Below are 17,745 nucleotides of genomic sequence, written 5' to 3'. Positions count from 1 at the left end.
CATTGTCCCCTCTGCTTTCAGGTGCATTTTACCAATTGGTACGGGGCCACCTTATCAGTCCCTGTACAGCATACCTTAGGTATCCAGGGCATAGGTGTACCCAGGGCCTACCAGGGGCTGAAGCATGTATTATGCCACCCCTGGCTGGCCACCCAAACAGACACAACTGGCTGCACGACAGCTGGGGCAAGGTGGTGTAAACACCCTTTGCTTTAGATATAGTATTCCTATATCTAACCCTAAAATGGACACATATATTCCTATCAGTCACTCCTATGGCAGGCCTTATCAATCCTGAAGGCAGAGTGCTTGGAATTATGTGAGATGGTGCTCTGGCATGAGCTGAGCCCGTTTGCAGCTTGCGGAACCAAGTCCAAATAGCTGTTCCATGATAACGCTATACCATATACTCTTAAGTGCATTATAATCCTTGCGGTTAAATGCTAACTTTGGTATAGCTTTATCAAAACATGTCGAGTAAGGTGTCATACGAATTGGAATACTAACCCCTCGCCAATTCTGGCGACAGGGTTAGCATTCCACCCTTCTAGAGCGACACGACATGTATGTAACTGTGAACCCCGGTTAAAGTCAGACATAGCCTCAGCTCCACAAAATGGATGCTGCCACCGAGACACAAGTCTGCCCTCCTGCTGCTGGGAGTCTTTCCAGCGACGGAGGCATGGACAAAAAAGGTTTCCTGTCAGGGGCAGTGCCAGCACCATCCCAGACAGGATTTTGTGTATTCCAGGTAGGCAGGGCTGAAAGGAAGGTGACTGCAAGTGGCACCCCGGTGCTCACTGTGCATAGGCCGGCTCAAACCAGTTCTTGGGGCACACCAGCGCCTGAGCTGGGGAGAGACCGGACAAAGGAGAGGGGTGTAACCACCCCCCTCCTAGTCCCACCCATAGGGCAGGACTTAGTCGCGTGCCAGCCCCTTTTTTTAGTATAAAGATAGGAGCAGGCCCCCTTCCCAATTTAGATAATTCTGAATCTTGAAACTACTTTCCACGAAAGGAACTCTTGACTCTTCTGAAGACTCTCCCTTGTGGCTAAGGAGTAGCCACCCTGCACCAGCAGGCACCATCAAAGCTCTTGCGGTTTGCTGAAGTCCATCCTCCAGATCAAGACTGCCCAGCTCGACGAGACCCGGATTCCCTGCCATCTCTGACCTCTACCTACATCATCCAGCACAGCTGAGATTCTTGGGTGCGACGAGACCCGTGGGACCGGCCATCTTCAAGACCTGCACGACGCTTCTTCAGCACGACCCCCGAGAGACCTTCGAGTAAGTGCACTGGGGTTTGAGAAGCCCTAACCCTAAGCAGCTCCAGCACCGAAGTCCAGCCTCCCAGCATCCACGAGATCTGCGTGGGGCCCTTCTGCTTCTTTGCTGCTTGCCACGTTGTCCGGTCACTTGCCCGTTGGCTAGTGACCCTCTTGACGACGTACCACGACGATTTCACCGCTGGTCTGGTTGCTCCAGACTGGCCCTTGCTCCCCTCCAACAGAGGAGCACCCTGGACCCTCCTGGTCCACTCCAGACGCCATCTTGAGTCCACCGCGTGGGCTTGCCTTTGCCAAGGCTTGTTGCTCCAATCCTGGTTTCAGCAGCGCCGACAGCGAACACCCTCGTGGGACAGCTCGCCCCTCCATCCTGGTCGCCGACAACGCCTCCTGGTCCGAGAGACTGCAGAGCCAAGCGTCGCCCACTCACCTGGTCGAGGTGCCCTCATCCGGTGCCATCCTGGTGCCCATCTGATCACTGGCTAGTGATCAAGAACTGAGTCCCCTCTGCTTTCAGGTCATCTTCAACTCCGATCCAGGCTTGGATCCCATCGAACTTCATCACTGGTTGCCTGCCAGCAACTTCTTCTTTCAGGCTCCATAGACTGTAACGAGGATTCCCGACGTCTTTTGAACCCTATGCAGCCGCAGCCCCTGGGCTAGGTAACTCGAGCATTTTGGTGCTCCAACGTAGGTTCACTATCTAAGTGTCCAGATCCTTTTTCGTTTTCAGCCTAACTGGTCGGATTAGTCCGATAACACTAACTTTACGAAATCTAGCATCCATAGACTTTGTCCCGCATCCCGCGTGAGAGTGCACACTCTGCACCCGATCTCCCTAGGCCTCCTGCTCGTAATCTTAAGGTTCAGTAGTGTAGTTCTAGCGATCCTGAAGCCTCTGGATCTTGTTACTTACCTACTAGTATTTCGCATTCCACTTTTGTAGTATATGGTTTTTCGTGCCCCTCGGGCATTTGTGTAAATTGTGCAACTTGAAGTATTTTCGTAAGAGTTTTGTATTGTGCTTAGCTCCCTGACTCATAAAGAGTTCAGGGTAGAACTGTTATTAATAAATATCCTATATTTTTATAACAACTTGTGTGGTGTCCTTTCACTTGGTGTTCAAGGGGTATATGTGATGGTAAAACAGCTGGCTTAACACGCCCTCTAGAGTTTAGCCTGAGGACTGCTCGTGTCCATGCTACTAGGATAGCTGGTCTGAAAGGTTGACTTACAACCAATCATCAATAAGGGTTGTTTGGTATGATACAAAGTGATCACTAGAATAGTGAGCACTATATATCAGGCCAACTTCTCGCAGATGTATTTTATTATTCTGAGTTCAGGCATACTAAACTCGAATTTCTACCATGTTCACTGAGCCTGTTAGGATTATAAAATGTAACAATTCTAACAGCCCATTCTGGCCTATGGAGAACAGGTATCCTTGCAATAGTGAAAAACGAAAATGGCTGTAATGCCACACACATCAGGGTTTGTCCTACCTTATATTTACAATGCACCCTTCCCCTGGGCCTACCATAGGGGTGACTGATATGAAGAAAAGGGAAGGTTTAGGGACTGGCAACTGGGTGCACTTGCCCAGTCAGCATGACAGTACCAGACTGCATGCAGGCTCTGCAATGGCAGACCTTAGACACATTTTACAAGGCTGCTTCTGTGGGTGGCACAACCAGTGCTGCAGGCCCACCAGCAGTATTTGGATTACACGCCCTGGCACACACAGTGCACTAGACTAGGGTCTGACAAGTAAACTAAAGTAGCCAAACATGGAATCACTAAACCATACGCACAAGTTACTACTTGTGTAACGATATATCTGTAAGAGACATTAGTTAGTATTAGATTCCTTACCTTAGAATATCCCCAGGCGTCAGACTGGATCCGGAAATTTTTGCGTAGCAGTACCCTTGCGCGTCGGTAGGCGTCGTCTGCGGCTCCGCGTCCGTCGTCGGCGTCGTGGGCGCCGTGATGACGTCGTCGGAGTACTTAGACGCCGCCTCCACGTGCTGACGTCAGTTCTTAGACACAGCTTTTCCGCGCCAGAAACGCAGAGCCATGTTAAAAACCAACACTGGTGCCATTGAAACTAGGGCCCTGAAAGGGGACAACCCTAACCCTAGATATTGGTTCGCAGAACGGGGAGGATGGGTGGGTCGGTAAGGAATCTAATACTAACTAATGTCTCTTACAGATATATCGTTACACAAGTAGTAACTTGTGCATCTGAAAGAGACACGTTAGTATTAAATTCCTTACCTTAGAATAGATACCCCAGCAATACCAACCCTGGTGGTGGGTCTGCGAACCAATAATCACACCAGAAAGTCCTGGAGGACGGAACGGCCAAAGAAGCCATCCCTCCGGACTTGACTGTCCAGGCAGTAGTGTCTTGCAAACGTGTGCAGCGATGCCCACGTAGCTGCCTGACAGATATCCTGTAAGGGCACACCACGGCCCAGGGCAGTTCTCGCCGTGGCTCGGGTGGAATGAGCCCGTAATCCAACAGGGGGCTCCTTCCTAGCCAAGGAGTAGCATGCCTGGATACACAGGATGATCCACCGGGAGATGGTCCTCTTGTGCACCGCTTTCCCCTTCTTCGCGCCCACGTAACCAACAAAGAGTTGGTCATCCACCCGGAACTGGCGTGTGCGATCCAAGTAGAAAGAGAGCGCACGTTTTGGGTCCAGACGGTGGAGCCGCTCTTCCTCTTTAGAGGGGTGCGGTGGCGGGAAGAAGGTTGGCAAGGTGATAGACTGCCCGATGTGAAAGGCCGTGACAACCTTGGGCAGGAAAGAAGGTTTGGTACGCTGCACCACTTTGTCCAGATGGACAGAAAGGAAAGGTGGAGTACAAGAAAGGGCCTGGAGCTCACTCACTCTCCTGGCAGAGGTGATGGCAACCAGGAAAGCAGTCTTCAAAGTCAGAAAGCGAAGAGGACAGTTGTGAAGTGGCTCAAAGGGAGCGCACATCAGAAATGTAAGAACCAGGTTCAAGTCCCACTGAGGCATCACAAACGGAACAGGAGGAAACGTGTGTGTGATGCCCTTAAGAAATCTGTTAACAATAAGGGACTTGAACAAAGAAGGTTGATCAGGCAGCCTGAGAAAGGCTGAAAGGGCAGAAAGGTAGCCCTTGATAGTGCCCAGAGCAGAGCCCTGCTGGGCAAGAGAAAGAAGGAAAAGGAGGACCTCAGAAAGAGGGGCATTGAGGGGATCCACAGCCTTTGCTGTGCACCATGCCACAAATCTGTTCCACCTGCAGGCGTATACCGACTTTGTGGAGGGACGCCTGGCTGCCAGAATGATGTTACAAACTTCAGGAGGCAAGTCAAATGGCCTCAACTATCGCCGCTCAATCTCCAAGCATGGAGGTGGAGACTGGACAGGTTCGGGTGGAGGACCGTCCCCTGCTGCTGCGACAGAAGGTCCTCCTGAAGAGGCAGACGAACCGGGGGATCGACTGACAGACTGAGTAGCTCTGGATGCCAGTACCTTCTCGCCCATTCCGGAGCCACAAGGATGACTTGGGCCCGGTCGCGCTTGATCGTCTTCAGCACTCTGGGCAGAAGTGGTATAGGCGGAAAGGCGTACAACAGACCGCAACTCCACTCGTGACGAAAAGCGTCTCCGAGCGAGTGCCGCCTTGGAAATTCCAACGCGCAGAACTGATGACATTGCGCGTTCTCTTCGGTGGCAAATAGATCTAACCAAGGCTCTCCCCATCGCTGAAAGAGGCCTTGCACCACGTCTGAGTTCAGACGCCATTCGTGATCCATCATGCACCGACGGCTGAGCTTGTCCGCCCTGGCATTCAGAGAACCTGCCAGGTGTTGAGCCACCAGGGTCACGCCCTGGCGTTCCAGCCATTGCCAAAGGCGAAGAGCCTCTTGACAAAGGATCCACAATCCACGACCCCACCCCGCCTTGTTTGTTGCAGTACCACATGGCGGTGGTGTTGTCCGTGAACACCTGCACTACACTCCCCCGGACAGAGGGGAGGAATGCCTTCAGTGCCAGACGAATCGCCCTGAGCTCCAACAGGTTGATGTGGAGCCGGAGACCAGAGGCCTCTGATCTCCGCCTCTCCCATGTGGCCTCCCCAGCCCTGGAGGGACGGGACCGTCACAACTACGTGCTACGGTTGGGGAAGTAAGCCACCACTGCAGCTGTCTCGCAGTGCCCTCCGAGATCAGGACATGGTCGGATAGGTTGCCCTGATGCTGGGCCCACTGAAACTTCAGGTCCCACTGCAGAGCCCGCATCTGCCACCTGCGTGATGCACCAGTAGGATGCAGGAGGCCATCAGCCCCAGAAGCCGCAGCGTCAACCTGACCGAAACCCGGGATAACGGCTGAAAGATGGGAATCAGAGCCTGAATATCCCGGACCCGCTGTTCGGGCGGATAAACCCGAAACCGCGACGAGTCCAGAACCGCTCCGATGAAGAGGAGCTTCTGAGAGGGGCACAGGTGTGACTTCGGCACATTGATGGAGAACCCCAGCTGGTGCAGGAGGTCTGCCGTCGTCTGGAGGTGGCTGATGACTGTCTGGGGCGAGCCCGCCTTCAACAACCAGTCGTCGAGGTAGGGGAAGACAAACCCATAACCTGCGCAGATGAGCTGCGACCACCGCCATTACCTTTGTGAACACCCGTGGGGCGCTGGTAAGGCCGAAGGGGAGCACAGTAAATTGGAAGTGCTCGTGGCCAACCATGGACCGCAGGTAGCGCCGGTGGGCAGGCAGGACAGGGATATGAACGTAAGCGTCCTGCAAGTCCAACGCTACCATCCAGTCTCCTGGGTCCAGGGCAGCCAGGACCTGAGCCAGTGTCAGCATCTTGAACTTCTCCTTCCGGAGGAAGTCATTGACGTTCCTTAGGTCCAAGATAGGGCGTAGGCCCCCTTTGCCCTTCTTGGGTACCAGAAAGTAGTGGGAGTAGCAACCACACTCTACTTCTGGCCCAGGAACGCGCTCGATGGCCCCCTTGGCCAAGAGGGCCGTAACTTCCTCCTGCAGAAGTCGCAAATGACCCCCCGATACACGGTGGTTCTGCGGTGGCATGGCTGGAGGAGTCGCCTCGAAGGGGATGGAGTAGCCCCTTCGGACGATTTGCAGCACCCACCTGTCCGATGTGACAGTGCGCCAGTGGAGGTGGTGATGGCGAACTCTGCCCGCCACTGGGGTCACAAGGGCCTAAAAGCACGGACTAGGAGGGTTTTGAGGCAGATGCTGCGGGGGAAGGTGTGCACTGACCTAGACGATGTCCCCGACCGCCGGGACGGCGGTTCCCACGGGGGAAGGTGTGGAGTAGTGTGGCTCACTGGTTAGAGGCGGCAGACCCGAGAGCAGAAGTCGGCCCGGGACCAGGGTTCGATTCCCGACGCGGCAGGGTCGTGGACCTTGGTCAGCGGACTCGATAATTCTCGCTTCGGTGCTTACTCTAATCAGGGATCACTCTTGGCAACTCTGGGCATTAGCTTGCCTAATCTCCACAACGGCCCCACCAATTCCGGGGATGCCTGGCTCCACCTTGGGGACTCCCAGCAGGGACCATCCCACAGGGAAAGCCAGGACGGGTTCCCCAGAGTTATACAGCGCCGGGACGCCCCGTTGCTGGGGCAGCTGTGCGCTTTACAAGTATACTACATTTACATTTACATTTTGAGGCGGATGCTGCGGGGGAAGGTGTGGACTGACCTTGCCGCTGCCCCCGACCGCCCGGACGGCGGTTCCCACGGCCGCCACCGCATTGGGTATTGCCCTGCGGAGCGTGGCTGGTGGCGCGTGTGGGCACACCCCTTCCGTGGCCACGAAAGGAGTGAAAGGCAGCCGATTGCTGGCGCTGGCCCGAGAGGCCCAAGGACTTGGCCATAGCCCTAGAGTCCTTAAAGCACTCAAGCGCATGGTCTGCCTTGTCGCCAAAGAGGCGACGGCCATCGAACGGCATGTCCATGAGTGTGCTCTGGACATCTGCCGAGAAGTTGGCGGACCTCAGCCAGGCGTGGCGTCTGACCGCCACCGTCGTTGCCATCGCTCTACCTAGCGAGTCGGTGGTATCCAGCCCACACCTGATGAAATACTTGGCTGCATCCCGGCCCTCCACAAGGGCTTGGCCGAGTTTGGCCCGTACCTCCAACGGACACTCTAGCAGACCTTATCCCAAACAGAGTGGGTGTAACGTCCCAAGAGGCAGGCGGTGTTGGAAGACCGCAGGCCTAGACTAAGGGATGAGAAGATCTTCTTCCCATACTGGTCATACCTCTTGGACTCCCTGTCCGGCGGGGCCGACGGGAATGCGGTCTGGGAATTGGAGGCCTGGATGACCAGGCTCTCGGGGGTAGGGTGGGAGGACAGGAAACATGGGTCGCCCGGGGCTGGGCGGTGGCGTCTGGCCACGTTCCTATCTACGGGCGAGCCCGTAGCGGGCTTGGACCAAGTGCCCAGAAGAACGTCGGTCAAGGCCTCATTAAAGGGCAGCAGAGGCTCGGCCGAGCTTGACTGCGGTTTAAGGACCTCAGTGAGGAGGTTAGTCCTCACGGTCGCGACGGGGAGCTCAAGGCCCAAGGCCTTGGCAGCCCTCATCAGCACCACACTATATGTTGCCCCCTCCTCCGAAGCCACGGTAGGAGGAGAGACAAAACCAGTGTTTGGAGAGGTGTCCAGGCCACTGGCCTCCCCCAGGTCTCCTGTCCCGTCCTCATGAGACTGACACTCTCTGGTCAGAGGGTCTTCAGACCCCTCCCAGTCCTCTTCGTCACCCATCTCCTGAAATTCAGGGTTCTCAACCAATGGGGCCTGTTCATAAAAGTGAAATTCACCAAACGACGTCTGGAGCGGGGCCCAGCGGGGCCGTCCCGACGGCTGAACAGGAGCGAAGGTAGGACCGGGGCCGGCGCCGCCCGAGGACGGCGCCGGATGCGACACCTGAGGGTCGTCAGATCCACCGGCGACGTACCAGATCCCGAAGGAGGACCAGCGACGTCGTGCGGCGCCGGGCACGAAGGCGCCGGCGGCGTCGGAACAACTGGACCCCTCGGCGCCGGGCCCGAAGGCGCCGGCGGCGTCGGGATAATGGGGGCCTGCGGCGCCGGGCCCGAAAGCGTCGGCCGCGTCGGGGCAGAAGCACCCGACGGCGTCGGGGCCGGAGCCGCCGACCCGCTAGGGCCCCCAGACGGGTCCGCTGGGCCCGGAGGCGCCGCGGAGCCCGTAGGAGGAGAGAGTTTCCTCATGGCCATGAGGAAGCGCTCGATCTCCTCAGGCGTCGCGTTGAGCCCAGGGACCGGAGGGTGTGGGGCTGAACGCGGCGCCCGCGACTCCGACGGAGCCGCATCGCACGAGTGTCGGGGGGAGTCCGCAGAGCGATGACGCCTCTTGGACTTCTTGTGCCTCTTACCTGACGACGACTTCGACCCGGAGGAGTGCGGCTGTGAGAAGTTGGCCTGATGTGCAGTGCTCACTATTCTAGTGATCACTATATATCAGTCCAAACAACCCTTATTGATGATTGGTTGTAAGTCAACCTTATAGACCAGCTATCCTAGTAGCATGGATACGAGCAGTCTAAGGCTAAGACTCTAGAGGGCGTGTTAAGCCAGCTGTTTTACCATCACATTACCCCTTGAACACCCAGTGAAAGGACACCACACAAGTTGTTATGAAAATAAACAGTGTATTTATTTATAACAAGACTACCCTGGCTCTTTATGAGACAGGGAGCTAAGCACACAACAAAACTCTTACGAAAATACTTAAGTTAGCACGTTATACACAAATGCCCGAGGGGCACGAAAAACCATATACTTTAAAAGTGGAATGCGAATTACTAGCAGGTAAGTAACAGTTCTAATAGGCTTTGGAATCGCTAGGACTGGACTAGGGAATCGTTAGATTACTACTAGGAGGCCCAGGGGACTCGGGTGCAGAGTGTGCACTCTCACGCGGGATGCGGGACAAAGTCTATGGAAGCTAGAATTCACAAAGTTAGTGTTCACGGGCGAACCCGACCTGGTAGGAAGAAAACGACAGTGGATCCTGACCCTTGGATAGTGAGGCTATGCTGGGACACCGAAGTGCCGAAGTTACCTAGCCCAGGGGCTGCAGCTGCATAGGTCTGAAAAGACGTCGGGGATCTCGTTGCCGGACCAGGAGCCTGGAAGAAAGAAGTTGCTGGCAGGCGACCAGTGAAGAAAAGTTCGATGGATCCAAGCCTGGATCAAGGAAGAAGAAAACCTGAAAGCAGAGGGGACCAAGTTCTTGAATCACTAGCCAGTGATTAAGTGGGCACCAGGATGGCACCGGGCGAAGTCACCGCAGTCAGGTGAGTGGGCGCTGCTGGGCTCTGCAGTCTCTCGGACCAGGAGGCGTTGTCGGCGACCAGGATGGAGGTGCGAGCTGTCCCACGAAGGTTCTTGCTGTCGACGTCGCTGGACCCAGGATTGGGCAACAAGTCTTGGCAAATGCAAGGCCCACGCGGTGGACCTAAAATGGCGTCTTGGGTGGACCAGGAGGGTCCAGGGTACTTCTCCGATGGAGGGAAGCAAGGGCCAGTCTGGAGCAACCAGACCAGCAGCAGAAATGTCGTCGGGCGTCGTCAGGAAGGCCACAAGCCAGCGGGCTAGTAGCCAAACAACGCGGTGAGCAGCAAAAAGCAGAAGGGCCCCACGCAGATCGTGGAGATGCTGGGGGGCTGCTCTTCGGTGCTGGAGCTGCTCAGGGTGGGGGCTTCTCGGACCCCAAAGCACTCACCAGGAATTCACTCGGCGGGCTTGCTGGGAAGAAGTCGTGCAGTCTTGAAGATGGCCGGTCCCTCGAGGTCTCGTCACACCCACGAATCTCAGCGTGACTGATGATGCAGGTAGAGGTCAGAGGTGCCAGGGAAGCCGGTTCTCGTCGAGCTGGGCAGTCTTGATCCGGAGGAGAGACTTGCAGCAGACCGCAGTGTTCTTTAAGATGGTGCCTGCGGATGCAGGGTGACTACTCCTTAGTCACAAGGGAGAAATCTTAGGAAGAAGTCTTGAGTTCCTTTCGTGGAAAGTAGTTTCAGGATTCAAAGATGATCTGATTTGGAAGGGGGCCAGTCTCTACCTTTATCCTGTAAAAAGGGGCTGGCACGCGACTAAGTCCTGCCCTATGGGTGGGACTAGGAGGGGGGTGGTTACACCCACTTCCTTGGCGGGCTTTTCCCCAGCACAGGGTCTGGAGTGACCCTGGAACTGGTTCCAGCCAGCCTATGCACAGTGAGCACCGGGGTGCCACGTGCAGTCACCTTCCTCTAAAGCCCTGCCTACCTGGAATACACAAAACCCTGTCTGGGACGGTGCTGGCACCGCCCCTGGCAGGAAACCCTTTGTCCTTGCCTCCTGCTCTGGGAGGACTCCCAGCAGCAGGAGGGCAGACTTGTGTCTCGGTGGCAGCATCCATTTTGTGGAGCTGAGGCTATGTCTGACTTTAACCGGGGTTAGGGGTTACATACATGTCGTGTCCCTCTAGAAGGGTGGAATGCTAACCCCGTCGCCAGAATTGGCGAGGGGTTAGTATTCCAATTCGTATGACACCTTACTCGACATGTTTTGATAAAGCGATACCAGAGTTGGCATATAACCGCGAGGATTATAATGCACTTAAGAGTATATGGTATGCGATATCATGGAAACGGCTAAGGGATGGATCCCGAAAGCCGCAGACAGGCTCAGCTCATGCCAGAGCACCATCTCACACGATTCCAAGCACTCTGCCTTCAGGATTGTTAAGGCCTGCCATAGGAGTGACTGATAGGAGATCTGTGTGTCCATTTTTAGGGTTAGATATAGGTATACTATATCTAAAGCAAAGGGTGATTACACCACCTTGCCCCAGCTGTCAAGCAGCCAGTTGTGTCAGATTTGGATGGCCAGCCAGGGGTGGCATAATACATGCTGCAGCCCCTGGTAGGCCCTGGGTACACCTATGCCCTGGGTACCTAAGGTACACTGTACAGGGACTGATAAGGTGACTCAGTATCCAATTTAGATATGTACCTAAGGTACATGGAATCCATTTTACAGAGAGAGCAGTAGGCCTGGGGCCCTGAATAGCAGGGTCCCAGGTCAACTAAGTCAGAAAACCAGCAAAACACCAGGCAAAAAGTTGGGGGCAACCATAGTCAGGGCTCTACCTTCCTACAGCGGCCTACTCTCGGAGCTGTGGTGGCTCCGAGCCCGCGACCTGTCCCTCGACCTCCCATGGGATCGGGACCTCTCACGGCGCGGGACCGACTGCCGGAGTTCGAGGCGCCTACGGGACCGCTCCCACCTGGCTTTCGAGGAGAGGGCCCGGCAGTCGGAGCAGGCCTTGTCGTCGTGGGTGAGGATCCGTGACCGACATCAGACGGTCGCAATCGTCACAGTGCTTGAAGCCGGGCATCCCTACGGCACCGTTCGGAGTCGAGAGACTTCGAAAAGCAATCAAAAATGATCAAAAAAGTTAGTCAAAAAATGACTAGGGTTACTGCTTTTTCCAGATCTGCGCTTGCTGGGGCGAAAAAAAAAAAGAACTGACGTCAGCACGCGGATGCGGCGTCTAAGTACTCCGACGACGTCATCACGGCGCCCACGACGCCGACGACGGACGCGGAGCCGCAGACGACGCCTACCGACGCGCAAGGGTACTGCTATGCAAAAATTTCCTGATCCAGTCTGACGCCTGGGGATATTCTAAGGTAAGGAATCTAATACTAACGTGTCTCTTTCAGATATCAATTTACAATAGGGAGCACTTGCACTGTGGCACTGAATAGCAGTGGCACAGTGCCCAAAGCATCTAACACCAGCAAAAGCATATGAGAAAACAGCAAAAAAATGAAAGGGAGACCCACGCCAATGGTGCCAGGTCTAACAGGATACATTCGAACAAACATGGACACCTTAACGGGGCAAATGAGTCACCACCGCTATAGCCCTTATGACTGCATAAAGGGCCAAAGAAATTCCAAAAGTGGCTTTGGGGTAGTGGAGGTAGAAGAATAAGCAGTGCGTCCACCTCACAGAAAGACAGCAAACCCTCTGAATTTTCAGTACTGCTGGTGATTGTGAAAAGCCACAAAATATGGTCAGTGTGGGTCTGTTGTGGACATCTGCTCCTTCAGAAGTCACGGGGCTTGATGATCAAAGATTTTTCAGGTTACATGCTCACTTTAAGAAAAATCAGAAAAATGTAAAAAAAGAACAGAAAACATGCATGCTCTGGATCGAGCATCAGTGGATGCGTGAAAAGGAGAGGAATTGGCATCACTGTCACAAAAGCACTGGCAACTTCACATACCAGTATGGATTCGCAACTCCACTCTTGACTACCTTGCACTTGAGACACAACATTGTTATAGGAAGTTTCCATATCAAACTGGCACTAAAGAAGGGTTTAAATAAGGAATCTGTTGGTCAAAGTATCCATTAGAAATAAAACGTTTTAAAACATTGCTGATTTTTTTAAAAGTCCTCCTACTTAGCTTACAAACTACTACCCAACTTGAGCTGAATGTACAATAATCCATGTTCACAGCTGTAATATCATCCCTACTGATGGATTTGCAGGGTTGTTAAAAGGAGCTTTTTCTGAAATACCTCTTCATCCTGTGAACTGGGTTCATCAACTTCTAAGAGATCTGCAATCCTGGAACAGTCTTGATGTCTGCAAATTAGAAAAAAAAACTATTGGCAAAATAAGACTAAAAAAACGAAAGAAAAAAAATCAATCAAGCCATACTCTTGTCCTAAAATGTTGCCTGTTTCGTTAGCATGGTTCTTTCGCAACAAATTACTGGAACAAATGTATAAATATTCTGTCATCGCTTAAGCGCAAAGCAGGACACATTGGAGACATTAAAGTAGTGCAACTCCGATTTCTAGTTTTCAAATGCACAACAGCAGACTTCACCAGGCAATGCGAGTGACTGGTAGCGATGTGGAAAACAGTGCAGTACAATACTGTCACATTCCAAACAGTATAGTTGAAGATGACCAGCATTGTTACAGACTTTAAACTGATCAATTATAACTCAATACTGTGCTACATAGTTTTAATGTACTGTGGTGTGTCGGATAAATCTGTTGTGGCGATAGGGCATGCATCTAATAGCAAATACCAATAGTTCAGTTAAGTAATCACAGTCACAAGTCTCAATTTAGATGACTGTTCCTAGGCACTTGCCAGTAGACCAAGAGGCTCATGTTTCTTTAACAGATGGAACGCAAGTCTACCTCAATCCCCATCAGACTGACATTTTGAAACGTATTTCATTACAATATTTGGAGCATTGAGCAGCACAGAGGGTAATGTGATGTGCAACCTTTATACTAGGCTGAATTGAGGAAAACCAATGAGCAGCAAAACATGCTGGCCAACACTAGCCCTAGTAGATAAATATGGGCCGAGACTTTTAGCAGAAATGGTTGCGAGAAGCCCTGGATCTGAGAAAAGTGCATTTTACTTCTGATCTCTTGAAAGGAATTAGTCTAACCCAAACAATGCATTGCAGCTGCAAGGGATGCATGCCATAATAAAACCATATTGAAAACCAGGCAACGGTGGCCAACTTTTTAGCTTTCTATTGCATTAGTGTAACAAGTATTTCTTGGATGTGCAGGCAGTCAATATACTTGCAGAAGAACAAGTTACTTACCTTCAGTAATGCTCTTTTTTCAGTAGATAATCCATACAACCACAGATTACCCACCTTGTGAATACCTCCAGGTACCACACTATCTGGTGAGTTTTTCCCAGCAATTCATTCACATACCAGTAAATAGCTTCATACAGCTTTACGATGGGTCCATCGGAGCACAACAGTACTACCACCTCACCTTGAAGAACCAATAAAAATCTGTTTATAAAAAAACACCCAAAAAACAGAACTGCCTCCTCTGCGCTTCAGTACTAGATTCATTCTTATCCATTAGATTATCCTGTCCAAATGGCTACCGGTCCAGTCTGCTATCTAGGGATTTTGTTATGCTAAACTACACAGGAACTCTGTAACGAAAACTATGCCAGGGCAGTGAATTGGCTAGAAAACATAATCAAGATCTGGACCCGCCTTCCACTCTTTCTGGCTGAGAGCATAGCTATTGCTAAAATGATCGCCCTCCCTATGTTTCTATATTTATTCATTAATCTAACCCTCCTGCTCACAAAAGCCTTCTTTATAACTATGCATTCATTGATGTTATCTGTGAGTGTGTGGGCAGATAAACAAGCCAGGGTATCATGGGAACTCCTGACTCTCCCTCAGGCTCAGGGGGGACTGGGTGTACCAGATATCTCCGTCTATGAATACTGTTCACAAGCCCAATTCTTACATCACTGGATACACCCCACACCTTTTCAACCACACGTGGCAGTCGAGTTGGACAGAACTACTCCGATTCCACTTCAGGTAGCGTTGTTTCAGCCATTCAAACGTCCCTGTGATTAAATTGACCCAGTTGAGACGCTAAGGTTGAGTTTGGAAGGGCTGCAGAAGAGAGCAGGATTGGAGGTTCAATATGCCCCTTCGACCTTCCTGGCGCATATCCCCAGATGCCACCACTAGAGGATAAAGGAAATGCAAAGTTGGCTGCCACGCTGGGGATGAATACATTTGCAGAGCTCTACCCAAAGAGCACTTTCATACCACCCACTGGAGCAGAAAGAGACGAGTCATTCACATTCTCCGGGTTGTTTTGTTGTGTAAAGACTACCTGTCGCCAATTGCATGCTTCTTTCCCCAATCAGCCACCTACCTTGCATGCCCTGGAACAAATGCTAACTAACTCGTCACCACGCAGACTGATCATAAAGCTATATAGTAATATGCAAAACACTGCTGCAATAGTGAAGCCCAAAGCACTACCGCTCTGGAGCACTGAATTAATCTCCCCAATCTCAGTAGAGCAAAGGATATTTTTATTGTGCTCAATTAAAGATTCTATCCCCTAACTACAAATTGCGTTTGATCTATTTTAAATATTTGCATAGATTTGATCGGACTCTGCCCCAGCTACATCGTATGGGCCTGAGGTCCACTGCCAATTGCTGGAAATGTTGGGCGGAATCAGCAACATTCTTGCACATTTCTTGGGAATGTCCTGATATTGCAAAGAATTGGGTAAACATATTTCACATCATCTGGGAAATTCTGCATACACCTACTGCACCCAACCCGCTGACCGGATTGTTGGGATTCGTAAAGGACACCCCAACAAACCTTCAAAAATTACATGCCATATTATTGTTACTCGCTAAACGCAGAGTAGCAATTCACTGGAGGAAATCAAATGCCCCCTCAGTAAAGGAATAGCTAGCTACGAGATGTTACATATTACCAAACCCAGCTCTTGTTATTTAGGGAACTCATGCCCACAGCATCGAGACCCAAAGATATCTGGAGCCCTATGTTGGAGTGGTTCTGAATGCACAACTCAGACGATACAGATGTTGTCTTGTTTGCTACAGGTTACTATCAACACAAGCCCCCCTAATTGTATAAACAAATTATTGGCATGTTATGTTGTGACAAATGTATTTTGAATTGTGGTAAGCTGGACGCCTGGGTTGTTCGCAAAGCTGTGCCTACTATTAGAGCTATACATGCAAAGCACTGTTTCTCTTGATTGATACCATATGACTGTCCTAAAAGTTGTGTTACTTGTTAAGTTTATGGAGCATGAGATGCTATGTACACTATGCCATATTTTGTGAAAATGCAAATACACCATTTTTACAAAAAAATACTTGAGTCATTCTGATATCTGTCCACATCATCAGATTTGGAGCTCTTAGTGAACAAAATGTGTTAGTGCATAGATCTTGAATTTTTAGACTGGACTCCGAGTCCATTCAACAGAAAGGGCAGGAGGGTGGGTCAGTCAAGAATCTGCAGTTAGACAGAGCATCCACTAAAAGGGACACTACCAAAGGTATGTAACTTGTTCTTTTGATGGATACTTCCAACTGCAGATTTCTCACCTTGTGGATAGATACCAGGGCAACCCTCCACAGGTGATGGGTCTATGGAATGGCTCACACAAACAGGTACAGTGCCCCTTCCACCAGACCTGTTATCCAACAGTCCAGGCAGTAGTGTTTCAAGAATGTGTGAAGTGATGCCCAAGTCGCAGCAAGACAGATGTCCAGCACAATGGAGTGGTAGCAGCTCTGGGGCATCAAAAAGGGTTTTGGTGGAAACACATGGGTCAGTCCTTTTAGAACATATGCATCACAAAAGGGAGTTTGAATCAAGATGACTGATCAGGCAATGGAAAAAAAGCTGATAAGGCTGACAAATAACTTAACTGTTGCCACAGCGAGGCCCTGCTGGGCTACTGATAAGGAGTGAAGTATTGCATCAGACAACTAGGCTTGTAAGGGTTGGATAAACCAGAAGAGCAAACAACAAATTTCCCCCAATGTCCAGCATTGATGGGTTTTATCAGCGAGAAGCCTAGGTGCCAGAATGCATAGAAGTTTAAATTGTGCAGGCTCTGATGCAGAACTTTTCCTTGTATTGTAAGAGGTTCTAAAGACAGCTAAATCAGAGGTCAAATGCCAATGGGCAGAGGTTTCTGGGTACAACACTCTCCTGGTCAAATATGAAGCCATTAGTATGACTTGGGGATGGTCTTTCCCAATTTTCAGAATTTTGGGCAGGAGTGTTAGAGGCGCAAACTCGTCCTACAGCTCGAGCTCCAATCCAGGTGAAAGGTGTCTCAGAGTGATTACTACCTTGAGAACTCCAATGTGCAAAAACTTGGATGGACAAGTTACTTAACTTCGGGTAAGGCCATCTGGTAGAGAAATGATGTAGCTGCAGACTCCTTACATGTGAATTTCCCAGGAATCAGACTAGATCCAAAGAATTTTCTTCGAACAATACCCCTGCACTGGTGGGTGGCTTGGGTCAGCTTCGCATGGCATCGTTGTCTGCACAGTTGTGTCGTCCACGTCACTTACATATGAACCACTGTTGCAGGGATTCTGCTCCTACACAGAACTGTGCAGAGAGACTTACGACCTCAGTAAATTAGGGTGTACCAAAACCCACCTTAGTTCCCAAACCCCCTACCAGACAAGCAATCAGTGACTCATTGGTTCTTTGTCCTATAGCAAAAACACCAATGATTAGTCAACCCAGAACATGCGACTTGGGTTACCTCAGGTAAGGTGGATAACAAGAGCACTCTTTCGTTACATTCTTACATCAGTCCAAAACAAGGAGTAAATAGAGACACGTGCAAGTTTGAAATGTTTATTTCTAACGCCGTGATCTCATGCACAGTACCTTAGATAATACAAGCAAACATATCAGAAACAAGGTTGTCAGCATTGTTACTATTCCATAAAATACAAAGGGAGAAAGCATCTTATATTGCTAACGGAAAACAGGTTTAAAATATACCTATATTTCACCTATTTCACCCTCCCTA

General features: G+C 51.1%; 1 protein-coding gene across 3 annotated transcripts in view; it reads right to left on the bottom strand.

The window, feature by feature from the left end:
* Positions 1-17,745, bottom strand: part of BRWD1 (bromodomain and WD repeat domain containing 1) — a 2,464,655-nt gene that overhangs the window by 516,636 nt on the left and 1,930,274 nt on the right. For all 3 annotated transcript variants that reach the window (XM_078656838.1, XM_078656840.1, XM_078656839.1), the window contains one exon: positions 12,907-12,973. In XM_078656838.1, coding sequence (XP_078512964.1) covers positions 12,907-12,973 — 67 coding nt within the window. The remainder of the gene's footprint in view (positions 1-12,906; positions 12,974-17,745) is intronic.

The sequence above is a fragment of the Lissotriton helveticus genome, chromosome 8 (genome assembly GCF_964261635.1).
Source record: "Lissotriton helveticus chromosome 8, aLisHel1.1, whole genome shotgun sequence".
Taxonomy (NCBI): Eukaryota; Metazoa; Chordata; class Amphibia; order Caudata; family Salamandridae; genus Lissotriton; species Lissotriton helveticus.
This window is presented reverse-complemented; position numbering and strand designations above follow the sequence as displayed.